Genomic DNA, 24,617 nt, shown 5'->3' on the forward strand with positions numbered 1-24,617 from the left:
ATATACATATACATATATATATACATATACATATATATACATATACATATATATATACATATATATATACATATATACATATGTATGCTTAGGGGACATCTTCCATTCCATGCCAGGTCGAGACAGGGCTCTGTTGCTAACTTCTTCCTTTCTGTCAGCAGTTCCAAAGGGAAACTGCTAGAAGAACTGCCTAATATACTAGCTGTCTACAGGAAGTATCCGCTTCACTTTTTGACCTGCACCTGTGAAAGTTGGAGCTCCTACTCAATAACTAATCCAGGGACACCCCAAACTACAGCTGTGGCTGTTTGTTTTGTTTTAATAGCCTTTATTTTCTTGAACTATTGAACAGAATTTACCAGGATGGTATCCCAACTCTTAACACTATTGTTCCATCATTCTTTCTATATATACTGTGATACACATGGTGGCACAGTCAGTAATCGGGATGAGAGGATTGTTTGCAGAATGTTTCGCGCACAACTCTCTATGGCTCTCCCAGTCTCTCTCAGTGACGTCCTGCACTACTATCATTTTGAATAGATGGTGTCACACAGAAGCGCATCGGGAGCAGCTGAAGGACCCAAAGAGCACCGCAAAATAAACCCTGCCGGGGGGCGAAGGCAGCGTACTAACCTCTCTCTCCTCTTTTCCGTAGAAAAGACGAAGCGACGCCGCCGTAAAACAACACAGAATGAACAACGGTCTCCACTTCCGGGTTCTTTTCTTTCCTCTGGTCCCCTAAAGATGACGTCAACATCCCATAAACATCACGCCTTCCCAGCAACCATCACGCCTGATTTCCGCTCCGCCCCTTTATATTGTGCCTCCAACCCGCCATGTTTTGTCTTATGATTTGGTACATTTATGTCTGAAGAAAAGACCTTTTTGTTACAGTACAGTACAGTTACAGCAAAACCCCAAAACTTTATGCAACTTATGTCAGTTTCTTTACAGTGGCGTAGCCGGCAGGACTGGAAGTCCGAAGACGATGACTGAAGGACAGGACCTGAACACGGTGCTGAACACCCTGGCCACCGGAGCTGACAAATGCAAGGAGACGACTGGCTGCGGCAGAAATGGTAAAGCCGGCCGCCACCCCCTCCAATTTTGGCGTTATATGAGGCTGATGACATAGATTCGTACCTCGCGATCTTTGAGAGGATGGTCACCCATAATCAGTGGCCGCGTGCGGGGTGGGCCGCTATTTTGGCCCCGTATTTGAAGGGACCGGCGCAGCGGGCCTATCACGACCTCCCTGAGGAGGAAGCCACCCAGTACACTCTCCTGTAGGCCGAGATCTTTAAGCGCTACGGCGTAACCTCCAACCAGCAGGTGAGGGAGTGGCAGCACTGGAGATTTGACCCCAACGGCCCACCTAGAGCGCAGGCCTTTGAGTTCTGGGGAAAAATCGGACGCTGGCTACGGCCAGACGTCAACCAGGCTCAGCAAGTGGTGGAGCTGGTGGTCTGTGAGGCCTTTCTGTATGCCATGCCGGAATATCTCGCCCAGGTCTGGAGATATCCCTTTAAGAACATGGACGGCCTTCTGGAGGTACTCGAGTGCTAGCTGGCAGTGAACCGACTAGGGGAGGCGGAGAAGTCAGTTCGCGGGGCCCAATAGGGACGTGTGGCCATCCCAGAGGCCACCCGCTGCGGTCTAGAGGCTCCGGCTAAGCCACGTGATAGAACCCCCTCCTTTCCGCGGTTTCAAGTGTGGCGAGCTGGGGCACATCGTCAGCTCCTGTCCCTTGAATCATGAGCCAATGGACTGCAGCTGGATCCGGGGTGAGAGGTACTGTGCACAGACAAATCCCCTGGCGATAAAGAGCACGGGAGTGGTGTTACTTTTTGGGCACTCGGTGGTCGCATTGTTTGATTCCTTGAGTAACATCACTATTGTTGCTCGCCGTTATGTTTTGTCGTGACAGTGGGCTGCTCCGAATACAAAAGTCACCTGTATACATGGGAAGACCAAGTCTTATAGGTCTGCATACTGTTACATAACCTGGAAAGGGGAACCTAAGCGAATGTTTTTTTTACAGTGTTACCCGAACCCCCCTTTTCAGTTATACTGGGACATGACTGGTTGGAAAGTAAACGCAGTGAAGCCAGCATCACTCCGGAAGCCAGATTGGGTCTGATCATGGAGGGACAGGGTCCCCTCCCAGCTGCTCCCAAACCGTGCACTTCAGCGGCTGTTGATGACGTAGGGAAGACCTTGCAGACAGACCTCCTCCCGGACATACCAGAGGAGGAGACTACATCACAGGAAGGCGTGGCTCCCGATCCCCTGTAGCGGAAGTGATACTCTACGCCAGCGTCATTTAAAAGAGAACAGTGGAACGATGATTCCCTGAATTTTGCCCAGAATACGATCGTATCCGCAAACGGCATATCGTTAGCTGATTCCACGCCACCGGGACCCCACTTTGTCTTAGATAACGAATTGCTGTATCGAGTGGCAGAACATGAAGGTGAGGTTTGGAAGTTGTTGCTAGTCCCACAGACCTACCGGTGGCAAGTGTGTGAACTAGCACACACCCACCTCCTAGGCACCCACCTAGGGGCCGAAAGAACGCTGGAGAGGATTAAACTCCGGTTTTATTGGCCTGGGATTAATGAGGAGGTCAGGCGCTTCTGTCAGTCCTGCCCACTCTGCCAGCTGTGCCAGATTCCCAGAAGGGACCGTGCTCTTCTCATCCTTATTCCCCTCATCAACGTGCCATTTGAAAGTATCGGGATCGATCTAGTAGGACCCCTGGAACCTTCAAAACAAGGCCATAAATACATTTTAGTCAAGGTCAATTATGCCACTCGATACCCAGAAGCAGTTCCCTTGCGAGCTGCCAATTCGAAAAACATCGCACGGGAATTCGTAGCCCTCTTTGCCCGGGTGGGTATACCCAAAGAAGTCCTCACGGATCAGGGTACCCCATTTACTTCGGATATGTTCAAGGAGGTGGCCAAGTTTCTCCGCATTAAGCATCTCAAGACGTCTGTGCACCACCCCCAGACGGATGGGTTGGTGGAATGTTTTAATCAGACCTTGAAACAGATGCTCCGCGAGGTAGTCAGCGCAGACAGTCGGAACTGGGACCAACTTTTACCCTTAGTACTTTTCGCGTATCAGGAGGTGCCTCAGGCTTCCACCGGGTTTTCCCCTTTTGAACTTTTGTATGGACGTCAGCCCTAGGGTATTCTGGATGTTCTAAAAGAGGGCTGGGAAGGAGAGGCGCTTCCCTCCGTTAGCATTCTGGAACATATCGCACAGTTACGCGATAGGCTAGAAAAAATTAGATCCATCCTAAAGGAACACATGTCCAAGGCTCAAGCAGCACAGGCCTGCAACTATGACAGGAACACGTCCCTATGTGAGTTTCAGCCGGGGGATCGTGTAATGGTGCTCGTGCCCACTTCCCACTCCAAATTGTTGGCCCATTGGCAGGACCCATACGAGGTAAAAGAGAGGAAAGGGCTCGTGGACTATTTGGTGCTCCAGCCAAATCGTCAACCGAGCGAGAGGGTCTATCACGTGAACTTGCTGAAACCCTGGAGGGACAGGGAGGAACCGCCCCTCCCAGGGCTGACCCTCTCCTTTTTTTCGGAAAAAGATGCCCTTAACCTCGGCCCCAATCTCAGTCCCCAACAGCAACAGGAGCTCCTGGGAGCAATCTGGTCAGTCCCGGAAGTGGTCAGCGAGACACCAGGGCAGACCGCGCTGATTCAGCATGACATAGTGACAGACCCGGGGGTGGTAGTCAGGGAAAGACCTTACCGCCTCCTGGAAGCGAAACGTACAGAGGTGGAGCTAGAGGTACAGCGAATGTTAGATTTGGACATTATTGGAGAACCATAGCCCCTGGTCCAGTCCGAACGTCCTCGTTTCCAAGCCGGACGGCTCCTGGAGATCCTGTAATGACTTCAGACGTCTCAATCAGGTCTCCAAGTTTGATGCCTACCCCATGCCCCGGATAGACGAACTTCTGGAGAGACTGGCAACGGCCCGTTATCTGACTACCCTGGATATGACCAAAGGGTACTGGCAAATTCCCTTAACGGCATCCGCAAAAGAGAAAACAGCCTTTAGTACCCTTAGTGGACACTGGCAATACAAGGTCCTTCCATTTGGGCTGCACGGGGCACCAGCGACCTTTCAGTGTCTGGTAGACAGAGTGCTACGGCCACACTAGTCCTATTGTGCCACCTACCTGGATGATGTGGTCATTTTTTCCGGCACATGGGAGGGGCATGTATTACAGGTTTACGCGGTTCTCCTGACACTAGTGAAAGCCGGCCTCCGCATCAACCCTTGTAAATGTTATTCCGGTTTGAGCGAGGCCAAGTATTTAGGCTACCTGGTGGGGGGAGGGCTCATGAAACCACAGTGTAACAAAGTCAAAGCCATTTTAGAATGCCCCCACTCAGTGGTCAAGAAGCAGGTGCAAGCCTTCCTGGGATTAGCCGGGTATTATCGGTTTGTATCTCGGTTTTCCGAGAGGGCAGCACCCTTGACGGAGTTGACAAAGAAGCGGGCCCCTTTCCAAGTGGTGTGGAACAGTGAAGCGGAACGAGCCTTCAGTGACTTTAAAAGGCCCTTAGCTCGGCACCTGTTTTGAGAACACCTGACTTTTCTCGTCCTTTTCTCCTCCAGACCAATGCTTCGGACACAGGTCTCTGCGCCATGTTGAGCCAGAGCATCAATGGTGTTGAACACCCTGTCATGTACCTGAGCCGGAAACTGCTGGACCGGGAGACCAGATATGCGCCGGTCGAACAGGAAGCCCTGGCCATTAAGTGGCCGGTAACGTATCTGAGGTATTACCTCCTGGGTCGGGAGTTCACCTTGGTAACGGACCATGCCGCTTTCCAGTGGATGGCTCTACATAAGGAATCGAATCCCTGGGTCACAAGGTGGTTTTTGGACCTGCAGCCCTACAAGTTTACTGTCACTTATCGCTGGGGTAGCCTGCAGGCCAATGCTGATGCTCTCTCCTGGCTCCACGACCTCTCGGTTCGTGTCACGCACGAGCGCATAGGGAGCAGTTGAAGGACCCAAAGAGCACCGCAATAAACCCTGCCAGGGGACGAATGCAGCGTAGTAACCTCTCTCTCCTTTTTTCCATAGAAAAGACGAAGTGACGTCGCCGTAAAACAACACGGAATGAACAACGGTCTCCACTTCCGGGTTCCTTTCTTCCCTCTGGTCCCCAAAAGATGACGTCCACCTCCAATAAACCATCACGCCTTCCCAGCAATCATCATGCCCGATTTCCGGTCCACCCCTTTATATTGTCCCTGAAACCCGCCATGTTTTGTCTTATGATTTGGTACATTTATGTCTGAAGAAAAGACCTTTTTTGTTACAGTATACGGGACAAAACCCCAAAACTTTATGCGACTTGTGTCAGTTTCTTTACAATGGAAATAAAGGTCCTCATGGAAAATCCTCCTCAAAGACAATGTCTAAGGCAAAAGCAGGGTTGCACTCTGAACGTCTAGGAGACTGCAAAATTGATGCCCTTACAGTTTGGATGTTTTCAGGCATTCATAACGTCTGAGGATGGCCTGGAAATTTTCTGTTCAATGTTGTACCCACCTGTCTAAATTTAGCCACCCACTGAAGAATTGTTTTCCGATTTGGGATTTCACCATTAGGAGGAGTACTGAAGTGCATTCGGAAGGCGTGTTGCATACTAATGATGGATTTGTTGTTGTTGAAGAATGCTTCAACTGCGAAAGCATGGTGTGCACCAGACCAAGGCATGCTGCTAATTGAAAACTAAAAGGGATCGCCTATCAAAGGATCCCCATCCTATCCACTCGGCTGACTCTTAAGTCCCGCAATGACCTTCAGAAATGTGGTACTACATTTTGGCTTACCCTGCATGCATATATATATATTTATATATATATATTTATATAATAAACATATAGAAATATAAACAGTAAATATACAAAACTGTGCAGACATTTGAAGAACAATAATTAATGATATATACTCTAAGTAATATCAAAAATCAACAACTGTATACAGTATTGCTAAAAAAAAACAATTTTCATATCAGTTTAAAATGCATTTTAATATACTGTATGTCTATAGATAGCTTGTCATAACTAAAAGCAATGCAGATGAATTGCATTTTGCTTAGCAGCAACTTCTTGCATATTGAATTTTGATTTGAGACCAAACTTTTATTGAGATAATAATAAATATAAAAAAATGACTGATCAGCGTCAAACTGTGGGGCAACGGTTGACTACAGCAGGGCAAATAGGCATTCCGATCAAAAGTGTGATGTACTTGAAAAGAATGTAAACAGAGAGTTGATAAAGTGGGGGATCTGTTGTCAAGTGGAAGCTGGCAATCTAAATGACGATTTCATTGTCTTGCATATTGAAAGAAAAGAAAAACTACAGTATATAGTACAGTGCCTGTTTATCACAGAGGGTATGAATAAAACGCTATGAAGAAACCAAGCTCGGTAATGCTAACAAATGCTTCATTATATTCAGTACTTAAAATTTAAATTGCTAATAACGCACACCTAAAAAATTTAACCAACTGCATAATTTAACTTGTATAAAAAGAACTTTAGACAGCTTAACATAAGTGTAAACCTTTTCAGTCAGAACTAAAACATATTTTTTGCCATTTCAGCTAATCACTCTACAGTTCATATTGACTAAACGTTTGCTCACCACCAGAGGACAGAAACATTAAAAAGTGGAACACTCCGTGCCATAGTGAAAACCAATCAATCATTTGATTGAAATGTTGATGATTATGACATGATAAAACTGAAAATAAAATGTCCCGCTTGGATATGTGTTGAATATCAACATAGTTAACACAATGGGTTAAATTTAATTTTATTGATGCAAGTTTATTCTTAATGTTAATCAACCAAAAAGATATGTACAAGGAGTGAAAATTGTCTGGTAAATCCTAAATGTGTCTGAGCACATGTTTTCTTTCTTGTAATAAACTGCACAATGCTACAAAGAAGTAGTGTAGCTTAAGTGTGTGCCTTAAGAGTTTTTCCTTGGCTGAGCAACCTAGTACAGCAGTGAAAAAAAATGCTTATAGAAATTAAATTTTCTGATGTTTAATAACTGCACATCACAGAACTTAGGCTACTTTTACATCACATTAGCAAACAATTTAGTATCCATATGTCATATAAGTTATATAAATGAGTAGTACAAAGCTACTCAATATTACAAATCTTAAAGTGACACCCACTTTGTTTTTAAAAAATAATAAAATCATTAAGGCATGTCCTCTGAGAACAATCTAGAAGATGTAAATCAATTTACATAACTAGTCCAAATCATTCACGTTTAAAGCCACTTTGTAAGATCAAAGGTTTACTTTATTAAAGTTATTTCAAAAATTATATATTAAAATATATATTTTTTAAATCCTTTTAGCACATATGCATAGTTTCACATTTAGCAGCATGTATTGATTATTGAGTCACCTATTTCTACAGCTAGCAAACTGCAATTGTTTTTCTAATTCTCTAGACAATGGTAATATTTAATTACAAAGAGCAGAGTTCCCCCAGTTTATGACAGAGTTAAAAAAAAATGTAAACAGAATCCCAACCTCTCATGTTAATATTAGTAAAATATTTCAGATGTATTTATTCATAAATTGGACATCAGAAAGATTACTTTGTTTGTACACAGATTCCACAGGAAAGATACAATCCTATCACAGCTGAAGTCATTCATGTTATTCAGAGAGCAGCACTTTCATTCTAACCAGTGAGCAAACATTCAAGACTTGATGTTTTTCAAGATCGATTGCAAACAGTAGCTCACCCACCTTTATAGCAGTGTGCAGAGCAAATAATCACAGTTTTACAGATGCAATATTACAACTGGTAGGCCTGAACAACAAAAGATATAAACAATGTGCAGATTTGAATGATATTAGCCACACATTACATGGCCTAAGGACAGACATTTTATGTTCGATCAATATAATTTAATAGCACTATAATCTGACAATAATCACTTACATTTTTATGACCAACAATAAAAAACGAACAAAAAGAAATCCGCTGACAAAACACTCCAAAACCTTTAGATACTGACATGCCTGCTCCTCCAAGCAGAAACCTCTAATCCCAGAAGCAACTGGTCTTTCTATATCATATTTATTGGGTTCAAGTTTTTGCCAACTGCTATGATCTCATAATCAGCTAAATCAATGTTATTTGTCAAGTGGTTTCACTTCCAACCTCCTTGTATTTATCCAGCAACCATCAACCCCAAACCCCATCAAGAGTGATCTCCCTAATACCTTGCCAAGCACTAACTGCATCAAATTAAATAAATGAGTTTATCAGCAAAACAATAAATATTTAACAACAAGCTCAGCATACACATTTTAGAGTCTTTGAAGAGGCAATTAGTGTTATGCAAGCAAGGTCATGGTTACAAACTGCATTAAAAAATAAAATATAAAATTTAAAACACCAAAAAGACGCACCCCTGGCAAAGTTTTCTGCTCATGTAGTGCACTCTGGGCTTTCAGAGCGGACTCCCGGGCACAGTAAGTGAGGAAGGCACAGCCTACAAGAGAGAGGAAGAACATAAAATTAGGTTTTACAGTTTTGATAAAGCTACAACCAGGGTGTGGGGATGGGAGATTGGAAGCATGCACTGATACAGTGTGTTTCTGCACCCACCACATAACGAACCACCTCAGGATCCCAGATTAGGTCCCAAGAGCTGCAGTGTAATGGGTGATAACATTAGCACCACACAACTTTGAATGGAGTGGAACAGAGTGCCAGTCCTACCACTAACCCCCAAGTTTTCCCTGCAATTTGGATAAGAACAGAAGTAAATACCATAAAATAATAAATTAACTTAAAGAACAGGTATAAAACTATAGTAACTTTAAATCATACTGATGTTGATCTTACTTGATTGACAGAGAAATTCAGCAAACAATGGGAAAAGGAGTTAATAAAACTAACAGAAAAAAATACAGAAATAAAAATTACAAAGGACAACTTCTAAAAAAGAAGCAAAATTTAAAGGGACAAATACTAGGGGCAAGACCTTTACAATACCATGACAGCAGAGACACAAAGAGATAGAAAACACAAGCAGTGAAGAACATAAAGAATACAAAGATGTCCTTAATTTAATTACTACACATCCTAGACACAACATTTTTATATGAACTGGCAGAAAAATATAAGCAATGCCAAAACAAATCACTTGCTGAAAATGATGTGTTTACTATGATTGACAGAGTAAAGATAAATAAATTAAAAAAGAAAATCAAAGTGATACTTCAATTTGTCTGGTCACAACAAATTGATAGGATGTTTAAACAAAATGCATGGAAAGATAAAGGGAAGGGAGAAAGCAAGATGAAAAGCAGTGGAAAGCAGACTTTTTTATTCATCTAAAAGAAACACAGATTAATTGGGATTCTGGGGATTGTGTTGACAGATGAAAAATGAACGAAAGTAGTGAGGCTAAAGAGGACAGTGTGTAAAGCACTTAGATTTGTTAAAGGTATAAACCACTCTGTTGTTAAAGCACACAGAACTGACAATCAGAGAGCCCAAAGAATAACAAAGAATGAGAGGGAGAACACAGAGTGAGTAAGGATGGAGAAAAAAGAGGAGAAATGCTTCCTAGCACAAAAAAAGCATCCATCAATGAAGTGCTCAAAGCCCACAGAAGGAGAGCTACAAAACATATGGAGAAACTGAAATTATGGAAAAAAACAAAACTGTTGTGAAAGTGGTTTAAAAAAGACACCTGGGGAAAATGATGGTATATTTCACTAAAATCATTATCCTTAAAATATTTCAGCAATAATAAAGCATTCAAGGAGTACTTAAGTTCATACCAATATATTGGAAGTTTAGAGTATAGAAATGGGTACTTAACTAATGAACTATTACATAATTTTATTATTTCCATTATTCATCCATCCATTATCCAACCCACTATATCCTAACTACAGGGTCACAGGGGTCTGCTGGAGCCAATCCCAGCCAACATAGGTTGCAAGACAGGAAACAAACCCCGGGCAGGGCACCAGCCCACCGCAGGGCGCGCGCGCACACACACACACACACAAGGGACAATTTAGAATCGCCAATGCACCTAACCTGCATGTCTTTGGACTGTGGGAGGAAACCGGAGCACCCAGAGGAAACCCACCCAGACACAGGGAGAACATGCAAACTCCATGCAGGGAAGACCCGGGAAGCGAGCCTGGGTCTCCTAACTTATTGCCATTATGTTAGGCAAAAACAAATATGTTACCAGGGACAGATAACTACGGAGTTCAGTATAACAGATATTTTGTGCCACACTAGCAGAACCGGCCCAAGGCATGAGCATAGTAAGCGACTGCTTACCACAGTAGACCAAGAGTGCTTGAAATGTCCCAAACAAAAACTTTTTTTATTATTATTATTATTAGAATTAAAATGTTCTAACTTGCAAAACATGAAAAGAAGCAGCAGTACATTTCAAGGAACACAAACAGTTTATTCATAAATTGTTCCAAAACACAAACTGGTGTTGTAGCAGTGTCTGCGTGTATTAGATGCTTTCTACAGTTTTTCTACAATTTTTTTTATTGTACCCATATACTTTGTTGATGGTGACATGGCTATCCTGACATAACTGCTGCCTGGCTCTACTTGTCTTTATAGGCAGCCCAAAAGAATGGATTCAGTAGGGGTTTATTTGGTTTGTGTTAAATTATGTGTGAGCATTACCGTTTCTTTGGATTTTGCTTTTTTTCTGTGATTTCTTTGCTTGTTTCTGGTATTTACTTTGGATTTTGAACTTGCTTCCCCTAGATTGTCTTTTCAGGAGATCATTTGTTGCTCTTTTCAGAATTATTTCTTTGTTTTTTTCATTCAATAAATACTTCACATAAAGAACCCTCATTGTCTTTTCATTACAAGCTGCAGTTTTCACAGTGCAGTGTTTTTCCTGTTATGAGGCATTTTGAAAATTTTGAGATTTTAAACAGCATTTTCAACTCTAATGCTAGTTTCCCAAAATTGGACCTAGCCAGGCTGAAGTCTGTAGGTAGTTGTCAGGGTAGTTGTCATGTTTGCCTGGGCTGAGCCTCTATTATGCCAACTAGTGAAGTTCCAGGTTTGCTTTATGATATTTTGTAGGGCTCAACCATTTTTCACTCCTAGATTCTTCTCATAAGGTGTACTTTGAAATTTCAGAGCTACCATTGTGTATTCGGATCTAAGATTTCTACATCCTACATGTAATACTTTGCATGAACTTGCATTTAATGTCATTACATTTCATCTACCACACATTAGCCTAAGCTTATATGATGTCCAATTCTAAGTTCCTATGTAACAATGTAACTAATCTATTATTATCTGCCCTTCCACCTAAATAGACAATAAAAGTGAGGTACATGATGAATAAATACTGTTGGGTGATGCTAAATTATAATTGAATGCCGACTGTTGAAAAGGGGGAGTAATATGAAATAGCACAAAAAGAAGTAAAGATACATCATTTCTTCCATTGCACAATTCCATGAATTGGACAGAGATGGTATTAGGATAAGTGGCAAAATAAGTTTAAAGGACTGAATGTGTCCTTCAGATTAACTTTATGGTCTTACTTGCATTAAGAAATGAAAGTTAATTATAGGCAAAGCTGAAACTGCACCATATCTTGGAAAATCAATGGTATCTGTAATGTGAAGCAAATATTATCAATAATTAATATTTTCCTGTGATTTATTCTTTAAATCATGTAGACATATTTCAACTAGCATGCACAAATATAAACATAAAACAATTTTAGATTCTTCTTGCAACACTACATGACACTGTTAAAATGTCAAGATCCAGATCTGTGAAACAAGATTAGCACTGAAAGCAAGGGCACACTGTCTTGAATATAATCAAGAAACTGTGGAAATAGTCTGGTTACAGACAGAAAGACAGAGGAAGGGATATATGAAATGTTTATTGATAAAATTTGTAAATAATATTTAACAAAGCAATAAAAAGGAACAGTTACTATGTCTTCATATTTTAACACCGGACTGCTATTGAAAATTGAAAACTTAATTCAGCCTTAGGAAGTTGCTTATAGGAACCAAGCCACAAACAAGCACTTAGCATCACTCCAGAAACATACAGTATCTCGTGTTTGTGTGTTACCACTGTGACAGATAGGGGGCGCTGTCGTCCAATTGAACACTCAAGTCAGACGCCAGACACCAGACACCAGATAAAAGTCCAATAATTTGTTTTATTACAATAATAATGTGCACAAAACACCCTCTGTTCCACTATACTCATAAATCATAAATAATAACAATAACCAAATACACAATCCTCCACTCCCAGACGCGTTGTCACCCTGCCACTCGACTCCGCTCGCCCGTCTGGAATCTCCCACAGTCTTTTATAGTTCTTGACCCGGAAGTACTTCTGATCCCTCAGGTCATGTGATTACCCAGCACTTTTAGGTCAGGTAAAAACTCCTTTTCTTCAACTCAGAAGTACATTTCTTCCGTTCATGCGACTGGGACGCACTTCTGGGCTGTAGGGAAAATATACGTCTCTGTGCCTCCCTGCAGCATCTCCTGGTGGCCCCAACGTTATCCAGCAGGGCTGTGCATTAAAACTCCATAGACCATGATGCCCTGCTGGAATTCAGGGCATCTCCACATCGCTGGGAGGGCTCCATCTGGCAGCTTGGGGGTATTGGCCAGGATAAGCTGCCGGCCATAGTCCACACCACAGACTGTTATTCTGACAATGATGATAATGAGATGCACTTTAAAACACAAGCTGAGAGCTATTTTTCATCTGATGTTCACGTTTTTATCCTAAGCTGCCTGTCTTTGCCCTACAAGTGATAAGATAAACTTTTGTTTTGTTTTTATCTGAGTAATATGTGCCAACTGCAGAACTGCAATATCTTGTTTCATTAAAAAACAAGCTTTAAACCAAAGTAGGCATTTTTTTACCTTGTAACTCTTCTCCATTGTCACTAATGTTATGACACTACCTGGTGTAACGCAGGTAAAGCAACCTTTTTTTTAAAATACTCAGTAGATATAACAACATCATGAAAAATACAGGGAAGCTGGTGAAATTCAGCTCCCTGATGGAGGTACAGCATGACCCCCCCCCTTACTTTTGCAATGTAAATTTTGAATACATCAATTTTGTTAAATTTACATTTTTGTCACAAGCATTGTCATAAGTGCACATACATGCAGCAATTGAGAAAGAATGTAAGACACAGAATTGTTAAGCAATACAGGCTTCTGCTCTCTGAATAGGGGAGGAAATAAACCAAGTGGTTGATTAATGAACATGTTAAAGTATCCGTGCAAAAAAAAGTTTGCAGAAAAGACTAAAAAAAATGTATAAGGGCGAAATAATAAATCATATAAAAAGGCAAATAACAGTGCCACTGTGAAGTAAAAAGAATACCACAGTAAAGGAAAATCCAACAGTAATTTACATAAAAAAAATCAAGGGTTTTTTCAGATTTGCCCTTCACCTTCACAAACAGCCTTTTGTGTGATCTGACAACACCATATGCTAGGGAAATCTTCCCCCAATACTAAAGAACAATCTGCATCTGAAAAATGGATTAAATCCTAAAAAATGAAAAAATATTTAAAAACCATACAAATGATTATGTATATTGTACAATAGACAAAACAATCATAATGATAAAAAAACAGCACTGTTGTGATAAATACTGGTCAGCAATTAAACTTGGTATTTACAGCATTTTATTCCACTATTCACTGCAACAGCACTTAGACTTGAGGATCATGTCCTCTTAGAACTGTACTGCATAGTCTGGTCTTGATCCACAGCTAGCATGGTACTCTCTCATGTACATTGCAACTGAGCCATAGTGATTTACCAAAATAGATAAAAACACACAGAGGAATTATTATGTAGTACTTTAAAATGAAGGCACATTTCAGTAGGGAACCAACACTAATGACATAAAACAGGATAATAATTCAGGATTGCAACTTTGTAAATTTAAAAAGATGAGTAATTCAGCTCTGGAATGCAGGAATGCAAGTAAGAAAGGATAAATGTATGAATTCAAATTTCAGCACCAGCAAACTTTTGATAGGGGCAAGTTTGTGCAATATTTCTTACATACAGGTAGAAGTACAGTATACAAATTTACAAATAGATTTTTTTGGACATCAAAACAGAGCTATGAATCAAAAGACAAAACCCAAATTAAGCATGGTATAACTAAAATTGATCTTATTGTTTCTAAAATTTCAATTATTGGCATATTTCATGTTTTGCCAGGTCACACACAACTCCTAAGATTTATCAACATTTAGATGCATAAATCAAGGGCTCATCAAAAAGTGAAATTAATTAAAGTAATCTGAAGATACGGGGGAAAAAAAAAAATAGAAGATGTCACCTTATTTATAGCTGTGTAAACCTGAATGTCTTCAGGATAAAAATCAGAAGTTTGCATGAATATGTGAAGTGCTTCTAACTTTGTCTCCCTGTTTAACCAAGGCATTCAGTACCATTTGAATCCAGCACATTAGCTAGGAAATGATAAGGTAATACAATTAATACTGTTCATTTTGCTCTCAATAAGAATATATGTATAAGATCTGATTCAGGAATAGGTAATTTAACCTATTTAACTATATTGGAACCTTTAGATGTAACAAGTTATAGCATTTTTGTATGATGATTGGTGAAACTTATGTGCCATGTAGTGCCACAGACTGTCCAGGGGCTCACTGATACCCTGATCCAGGTCTGAGAGGAGATTCCTCGAGGACACCATCTCATCAGGAGCATGCCCAGACATTGTCAGGAATACACAGACACGTGGGGGCCATAAACACTACTGTGTCACATTATGAGTTGCCATGATGAAATTCACACAAGTTGGATCAGCCTGTGATTTAAATTTTTGACTTTGATTTTTGGTGTGATATTAAATCCAGGCCTCAATGGATTGGTGATTTTGGTTTTCATTGACCATTGTTACATCATTTTGTTTTCAATAAAATTACACAGTATTACTCAGTAAAGATTTTCCACTTGAATATTTCATTAATTGAGACCTGATGTGTTAAGGGCTCATTTCATTTTTTTAAGCAGTGTATGTATATTCTGCCAGTCAAATGTTTTAGAATACATCAGTTTTTATGGAAATACAGACAATTTAATGTCTTAATGTTTCATGAAATCAAGCCATAGAAGAAGGTCCTTAACCGATCAGCAGGACCACTATCTGCTCCTTTGGGCAAGGAGGAATAGGATGAGCACTGCCAGAGTCCTACAAAATGACCTCCAGTAGGCCACTGGTGCGAATGTCTCTGCCCAAACAATCAGAAACAGGCTTCATGAGGATGGCCTGACGTCATCTAGTGGGCCCTATGCTCGCTGCCCGGCACCATGGAGCTCAATTTGCATTTGCCATAGAATACTAGAATTGGCAGGTCCACCACTGGCTTATATATATATATATATATATATATATATATATATATATATATATATATATATATATATATATATATATATATATATATATATATATATATAAAACTAATGGCTCTCAAGGTGCCATTGTCTAGCCTGGAGAGGTCTGTGCGTCCCTCCATTGATATGCCTCACCAGACCATCACTGACCCACCACCAAACCAGTCACGCTGAACGATGTTACAGGTGGCATAACATTCGCCACAGCTTCTCCAGACCCTTTCACAACTGTCACATGTGCTAAGGGTGAACCTGCTGTCATCTGTGAAAAGCACAGGGCACCAGTGGTGGACCTGCCAATTCTGGTATTCTATGACAAATGCCAATCAAGCTCCACGGTGCCAGGCAGTGAGCACAGGGCCTACTAGAGGATGTCTGGCCCTCATGCCGCCTCATGAAGTCTGTTTATGATTGTATGATCACAGACATTAAAACCAATGGCCTGTTGGAGGTCATTTTGTAGGACTCTGGAAGTGCTCATCCTGTTCCTCCTTGCCCAAAGGAACAGATACTAGTCCTGCTGATGTGTTAATGACCTTTTTCAGCCCTGTCCAGCTCTCCCAGAGTAACTGCCCGTCTCCTGGAATTTTTATCATGCTATTGAAACTGTGTTGGGAGACACAGCAAACCTTCTGGCAATGGCACATATTGATGTGCCATCCTGGAGAAATTGGACTACCTGTGCAACCTATGTAGGGTCCATGCTATCAGTAGTGACACTGACTGTAGCCAAATGCAAAACTAATGAAAAAACACTCAGAAAAGATGAGGATGGAAAAATGTCAGGGGCCTCTACCTGTTAAACTATTACTGTTTTGGGGGTCATCTCATGGTTGCACCTGTAGTGCACATGTTGTTAATTTCACTAACACCAAAGCAGCTGAAACTGATTAATAACCCCCTCTGCTACTTAACTGACCAGATTAATATCCCAGATGTTTCATTCACTTGATGCTATATATTCTTATTAAAAAGTGTTCATTTAATTTTTGGAGCAGTAAATATAAATATTGTCACACACATGTACATGGGAGGCAGCTAAAAGGGCTCAAAAGAATGTAATTCTCAGTTGGACTGGGAGTGGCAGAGTGCACTGACCATTTCTCTTTTTTACCCGCGGACTAAATGCCACGTCACTTCCGGTTCCTTCCCTGAAGAAGTCACTTCTGGTTCCATCCCTGAAGAAGTCACTTCCTCCTTACAACTAAAAAAAACTCACCCTGTCTATACCAAACCTCAGTTCTGTTTTGGACTTTTGTCTGTGAAGACCATTTTTCACATCATGTTTCTTTAATTTTGCAGCCATTTCCAAGTATGTGGGAGGCTGCTCCAAACCTCTTTTTGTGTCAAGGCTTGGTCAATTATCACTATATCCTGCATAATAATTCTTTCAACAAAAAAGATAACAGTGGTATGTCTTTCATTTCCTAGGAACATCTGAGTACTGGGTTTTTTTCCGAACACATGTTTTTAGTGAAGCAGTATTTAGTTGTGTGAAAAACTGGCTGTGCAAAAATTTGGGTACCCATGTATTTTCTATGGAAGAATGGTAAATAAATGCCTCCATTCAGAATTTAGACACTCATTCAAAGGCTATATGAGGCGTCAAGAGGAGGCTCAACTAAGTATTGATGTAATATCACTGTTGGGGTGCCCAAATAATAAACTTAATGTCACTGCTAAAATACTACTGTCTCCATAAGGCATGTCATATATTAAAAGGAACTTGCTACTTTGAAAGCTCAGCCAATGATAAACAAAAATCCAAAGAATTAAGATGGGTTCCCAAACTTTTTCATATGACTGTATAATACAGTATATAATTATATACTAATAATTATATATCTATACTAATAAAAGGCAAAGCCCTCACTCACTCACTCACTCACTCACTCATCACTAATTCTCCAACTTCCCGTGTAGGTAGAAGGCTGAAATTTGGCAGGCTCATTCCTTACAGCTTACTTACAAAAGTTGGACAGGTTTCATTTCGAAATTCTACGCCTAATGGTCATAACTGGAAGGTATTTTTCTCCATTAACTGTAATGGAGTAGAGCTGCAAAGACGTAGGGGGCGGAGTTTCGTGTGACATCATCACGCCTCCCACGTAATCACGTGAACTGACTGTCAACGCAGTACATAGAAAACCAGGAAGACCTACAAAAAGCGCTTAAGAAAACATGCATTATATAATTGAGAAGGCAGCGAAACAATAAGAAGCGAGCGAGTGGCATATACTACCATATTCATGAGTGCTGCTACCTCGGAAAGAAAGCAAGGTGTAAACCTAAACTTTAAATTAAGTTCATAGACAGGCTACGCTGGCGTTTCACATGCCCACAGGTAATGCGGGATACAAGTTTAATGAGAGGACGCAGGATATAAACGAGAGTTTTGATCACTTTGTAACTAAGTTAAAATTGTAGGTGAAGGGGTGTGCTTATGCAAATTCGAGAGACTGTGTTTGTGGGGATTGACAGTTAAAGGCGGGTGGGGAGTCACGTCATCATCTCCCCTCCCATTTACCTCAAGTTAATACACACGCTGTCTCTAGAGTTTCAACACACTGAATCCTCCAGGCACTACTTACAAAAGGTCACATTGACAATCGTGTTACGCTATTTTTAAAATCTTTCCTTTTCTTAGCACAAGCACAGCTGAGAAGCTTCGATGCATGTGCTCCATAACGTTGAAAAATAATGCATTTAATCACACTTTGCATTACAAGCAAAGGGAGCTTTTGTCAATGCATGATTTCCTGGTACACCGATTACATTGATCAGCGCATCCCGATTCATTTTACCCTCGCACCACCTTAGTTTGAGAAGAAGTATGAAAAATATGAGGTTAACACAGAAAAACAGATCACCAATTCAAGCTTTATGAATAATCGATTCGCCATCAATAATTGTTTTGGTAAAGCCATCCTCCTTCCATTTTATAATTTTTCCGCCACTAGCCATGATTAAATGAACGGTAAAAAGTAAGAGCGAGGGTGACTTATTTAGGCAGGAATATATATGATAGCAACACTCATGACAATGTCAATCATGTTACGTTATTATTAAAATGTTTCCTTTTCTTTTTCATTACTTCTTTAACACACTACTTCTCCGCTGCGTAGGCGGGTATTTTGCTATATATATAATATATGAATTACCTCCAAAGAGCGCTGAGACTTTTGATATCATGAACGTGTGTACAAAGGGGTCTCCTGCCCAGCAAAAGTCGAGCAGCCAGCGCGTGCATAGCTGTGCCGGCCTTTGAGACGCTGACTGCGCTTCTAAGTGAGCACTTTTAATTTTTTTCATCCTCCCCCTGAGCTATAGCCCAGACAAGTGCAAACACGGGACCCCTTTTCTACACCACGGCAAAATAATATTAAGGCGATTCACACTTTCTTTTGCACGTATACGATTATCAGGTCCTCAGCTCGGATTATGAACACACGCATACGAGTGGAGGACTCACAGTGCCATCACAGCCGATTAATGGCGGGACGTCTCACCAGTCTACACAAGACCCATGCGACTGTCCCAAAAGGCGATCATAACGTCAGCGAACACATCTCTCTATACTATATAAAAGAAAAAGGCAACTTTCCTTTCTTTACACCTTTTTCCTTTTATTCCAAACCAAAGCCTTTCTCTCTTAACACGGCAGAGGACACAAAAATAATTTTCTTTAATTGCCGGTAAGGCACATTACCAGAGGCACAAATTTGAACGTTCACATAGAAAATGTAATTTCTATACCACAGCCGTCGTGTAGCGCCTTTCAAAAGGGATCTACTACCGAGAGATGATCCATATACATTTTAGCTGCTGTTAGTTACTTACCTGTTTTGTTACACAGTCTTTAAAATGTAGTTTACCCACAACCACTCCAGTAGTGCTCAATGTACCTGTACTTCTTAAAACGTTAATGTTTTACTGTTTAATAACTTATAGACTATATTTCATTATTTTTCCCTTGCACTCAGTGACCAAAGCTATACACACACATATAGACACATACAAACAAGTATATGTATGTGTATATATATATATATATATATATATATATATACACACACACACACACACACACACACACACACACACATACATACACACATATATATAATTTGTGTGTGTAGATATGTATATAGATATGTAGATATGAAGATATGTATGTGTATATATATATGTATATTATATATATATGTATGTATGTGTGTATGTGTGTGTGTGTATATATATATGACAGCAGCAATCCAAGCTGTGAGAAAACAGTAAAAGGAGGCGTCTCAGACGTGTGGTACATTTTCTGATGCAGCTACGAAAACAACTTTGTGACGCTGCCACCAAATGCACAAAATAATTACTTTGACAATCATGTTACATTATTTTTAAAATGTTTCCTTTTCTTTTTCATAACTTCTTTAACACATGACATCGCTGCGAAGCGCGGGTATTTTGCTATATGTATATATATATCACAGCGACACTCATAACAGTGACAAAACAATTACATTGACAATCATGTTACGTTATTTTCAAAATGTTTCCTGTTCTTTCTCTTTCCTTCTTTAACACACTACTTCTCCGCTGCCAAGCGCGGGTATTTTGCTATATATATATATATATATATATATATATATATATATATATATATATATAGATATAGATATAGATATAGATATAGATATATAGATATATATATATATATATATATATAGATAGATAGATAGATAGATAGATAGATAGATAGATAGATAGATAGATAGATAGATAGATAGATAGATGTCATATCAATGACAAAACAATTACATTAACAATCATGTTACCTTATTTTTAAAATTTTTCCTTTTCTTTTTCGTACCTTCTTTAAAACACTACTTCTCCGCTGCGAAGCGCGGGTATTCTGCTAGTATATACATATATATAATTACATTGGAATTTGTCATGTGCTGATGCAATAATTACATGAATTACACGTAACCAGTGAAGAAATATGTAAAAGGATGGTTTGTTGAAATTTAAAATGATTGTTGTCCTGGGTTACATAACTTTCAGAGGAAAGATCAACAGCAGCTTTCTCTACACATTGGAGATGAGAGACAAAATAACATTATGTGTCTCTAGTAAAACATTTGCCTTCTAACATAAAAATGTAAGAAGCATTGCTTATTTGATCACAGTCAAATGGCACTATGGTACAGCTTTCACTTTTGTTGGAGTCACATAAGAGATAAAGCGTGCTACACTTATCTTTAAACTGCTCCAGCCTCACTGCTTTTTCACAATTAATGGGATAAATTAAGAATTAAACACTGTAATTCTTGGCTGTTTATTAAAGAAATAAAGAATTCATGAAATAATAGATCATAGCAGTAGATCAGACTAGCACAAGTAGCAATCCATCTCCATTAGACAGACAAATCTCCCTAATAAGGGATAGACAAGGAAGTCTATCTGTCTTTGCAGAGACCATAGATTCTAAAGGGTGAGAGCACAGTGAAACCTAATAAGCTTATTTTACACCTCACACATAATAGCGCCAGCTGCTGGATGCTCCCCACTGCCAAGGTCACATGGTAGTCATAAGCCTGCATTAGTTTTCTGAGCAGTCAGGTATAGACTTTTATAGTGCACCAATTTAGCTGTTAGCAAAATGTTAGTATTTTTAATGGTAAATCCATGGAAAAAATATGTTTAAAAGTAGGAAAAAGAACCCTCAACTGTGAGGGCCAGTTGTATGCTACTGTGTTGATTGTACACCTGTTGGCCTAATTCTTCAGCTAGGTAGAACAGCAACTACACCAAAGAGTAATTTGCACCCTTTATCAAGCTTGCTACAAGTACTTTAACAGATGTCCATGCATATGTGTGCATACTTGTATATAAATAGTAATAAATAAATACGGTAAGTACAAATGGAATACATATATGAACATAAGTGATCAAATACCAAACTGGATCATTACATAGTACAGTATTTAGGAAGAGCAGTGTTAAATACCAGTTCTTCAGACTTTACATAATTTTAAGCAAACCAGTAGGTGGAACTGTTATCCAGAATAAAGGTACAGTGTAATGTCCATAACAAAGTTCATTTACAAAAGAAGTGGTTTAATATTTAGTGTGCTCAAAAAATATTCATATTAATGTCAAGGCACAAAATGAAGTACAGAGCATCTCTCCTTAAGGTTAACAGTGCACAAATTTAAACGACATGTTCATTCGTGAACAGGAAACATTGCCCTAACAGCACATTTGCATATTTGAAAACTATACATTCATATAAGTTGAAGTATATGCTATGATATTAAACTACACTGAACACTGCAAAAAGAACAACTCACTTTTTACAGTAATGCACAACACACACTTACAAAGGATAGCAGCTGAGAAAGTCCAAGCCCAGTGAAATTTATCGCTGAATTATTCGCTCAAATAATTGGAAAGGACTTCAAATTAGACATGGGATATCAGCAGCTTACCACATATGTGGATTAAACTCCTCAAAACCAAGAAGCTTCATTGCACACTTAAATGAATTACAATCAAAGACTAATCTGATGTTACTTCTCAGACTGAAACAAGAGATTATATTTTAAAATAACCGTATTCGCAGTCTCCCTCATTTTTCACCTCCAACAGCTGCTAAATGCGCCACATTCAACAATGACAAAATCATCTCATTGGTTACACAAACTCTGCAGTCAGAGGGTGAAACCAGTAGGGGCGGTGATGTTTTCAATGCCTATGTCACAGCATCAGGAGGATTTTGAACAGAAGGAGGTTAGTGTTCAGCTCTAATAAAGCCAACTAATCCATATTTAGTGAATCCAATGAAGGATGAACCTTTGAACTCCACAGGATCAAAACACTTTTCACTGCCTGATAACTGACCCCACAGGAAAACACACAAAACTACAATCTGGGCTGCAGATTGGCATTTGCCATAGGCAAACCAATATGGATGTAACGTCATATTGAAGTCAATTAAGCACCACTACAAAACACAACTTAAACGCCTAGGTGGCTTAGTGCCCATTCATTTAACCAAGATTTAAACGACTGTGTGGACAGGGCCTTACAATAACAGAACAAAATGCCGTGCATGGGCAGTATTCCTTCAGAGTATGTCTTGCCCAGATTGAGTATGAAGCAGGGAATTTTGCTCAATAGATTACAGTGATATGTAAAACAGTACAATAAAATGCTTGTTTGCTTGGTACTTCTCATACAAAACGTACATATAAATCCCATGTAATAACCATGAAATATTAAGATGCATGTTGTACATCCTATACCTTCCAGAGGGAAGGAGAGGAAAAAAAAAAAACATACCACCTAAATTTCCATGGTTCCAAATTACATTATCAACCTGAGGCAAAAAAGACTACATAAATTTACCTGACTGGTGAAATGTAGTTTATGATAAGTCATGCGTGGTTTTCATTGACCTCTGCAAGGTTTAACAGTAAGAATCAGAAGAAATGTCATGCCAGTTCATGACTCAACTTGTAAACTCTCTACTGCACATTTGTTTACAGTGTCTATAAAAATTATTCATCCTCTTGGAAGTTTCTACATGTTATTATTATGCAACACTGGGTTGAACTTGGTTTTTTGACATTGATGAAAAGTAAAAGACTCTTTAATGTCACAATAAAAACAGAAATAAAAAAACTGAATCAGTTTGTCGAATCTGATTTCATGGAGCAGAAATGTTGCCTGCTACTTATGCAAGAAGCTTTCTCTGGAGCCAGAGTTGACTCTACAACATCAACTGCACACTGCATTACTTGGACCCCATGCTGAGCCAGCTTTACCCAAGTCTTATTCATGAATGGAATCTGGGAGTTTCAGGATTGCAAATGGAGACCTAAGCTCAAATCACCTCCACATTCTTTGTCAGATTTCACAACCAACAGCTTTGAGTTTCTCCACTCTCCACCTTGCCAGCCAATTGTGGTGATATCTTTGTTATCATAGACTTGATTGTGAACTATCTGAACATTCTTCCATTGAAACTTAAAAAAATATTTTGTTTTGCTTTCCCAATGCCCATGTTCTTGAGAATTAAAGAATTTTAGAGAAGTACAGAAGCAGGACTTTTGGGACAATAGTGCTGCATGTTGGGTTGAACTACATTCACATCATTACTGTCATTGCTTTGTAAATCCTTCAAGAAGGGGACATCAGCTGCAAGAATCATCATTTACAGACCAATGTTTATATTTACAAGATCAGATTAAGCCCACAGCTGACTCCTGGCCATGGCTAGAAGAAAGAAATCTGTTTTGTGGACATCTGTGACCTCTTTAGAATATTAGAACAATTTTAACCAGAGAGGTCATTCAGCACAACAAGATCACCAGTCCAATTTACTTACAGTAAATTCTGAAAGATAACTTTGAGTCATGATTTGAAGGTTCTTACCCTATGCAACTCTACTTGGTAATTTATTTAATTTGTCTATGGTTCTTTGCATGAAGAAAAAACTTTCTAACATTTGTGTAAATTTTGCCTTTAAAATCTTTTCCAGATGTGTCTGGATGTTTTTGTTGAAGAATTTCTTTTAAAGTAACAGCAAGGATACTAGTTCCTTCTCATAAGATGATGTTTCAATTTTCTAACCTGCAGTTGGGTGTTCTGACCTGACATTTGTGATTCTTATGTGTAATACCTGACATTTACTTACAAAAATCTGCAATTATTCAGCTACTTCTACATTATCTGCCCTTACATCTAGTCTGGTATAAGCTGTGAACTTAAACAGCTTGTAATTCTTACTAAGATAGTTTATATAACCTAAAAAGTATGCCCTGCATTGATCCCTGAAGGTTATCACATTTAACATCACCAAATTTTTAAAAGGTCCTTCAGTGTTTCCCTATGTTCCAAGTATTCAAACCAATTTTGTACCTACTCACAAACAACCCTCTGAATTTTGACTTCATGTTTAAATAGTAGCCTTTTATGTGGTATCTTATCAAAGCCTTATGTAAATCAAGCTAAATAATATCATATGACCTCTCTTATTGTGTGTTTGTGTTGCTACCTCACAAAATTCATT

The 24,617-nt window shown here is 39.6% G+C and overlaps 1 protein-coding gene across 19 annotated transcripts in view; it reads right to left on the reverse strand.

Annotated features, from left to right (window-relative positions):
- celf4 (CUGBP, Elav-like family member 4) overlaps positions 1–24,617 on the reverse strand; it is a 1,212,964-nt gene that overhangs the window by 891,696 nt on the left and 296,651 nt on the right. For all 19 annotated transcript variants that reach the window (XM_039759134.1, XM_039759132.1, XM_039759130.1 and 16 more), the window contains exon 2: positions 8,503–8,585. In XM_039759134.1, coding sequence (XP_039615068.1) covers positions 8,503–8,585 — 83 coding nt within the window. The remainder of the gene's footprint in view (positions 1–8,502; positions 8,586–24,617) is intronic.

The sequence above is a fragment of the Polypterus senegalus genome, chromosome 7 (assembly GCF_016835505.1).
Source record: "Polypterus senegalus isolate Bchr_013 chromosome 7, ASM1683550v1, whole genome shotgun sequence".
Classification (NCBI taxonomy): Eukaryota; Metazoa; Chordata; class Cladistia; order Polypteriformes; family Polypteridae; genus Polypterus; species Polypterus senegalus.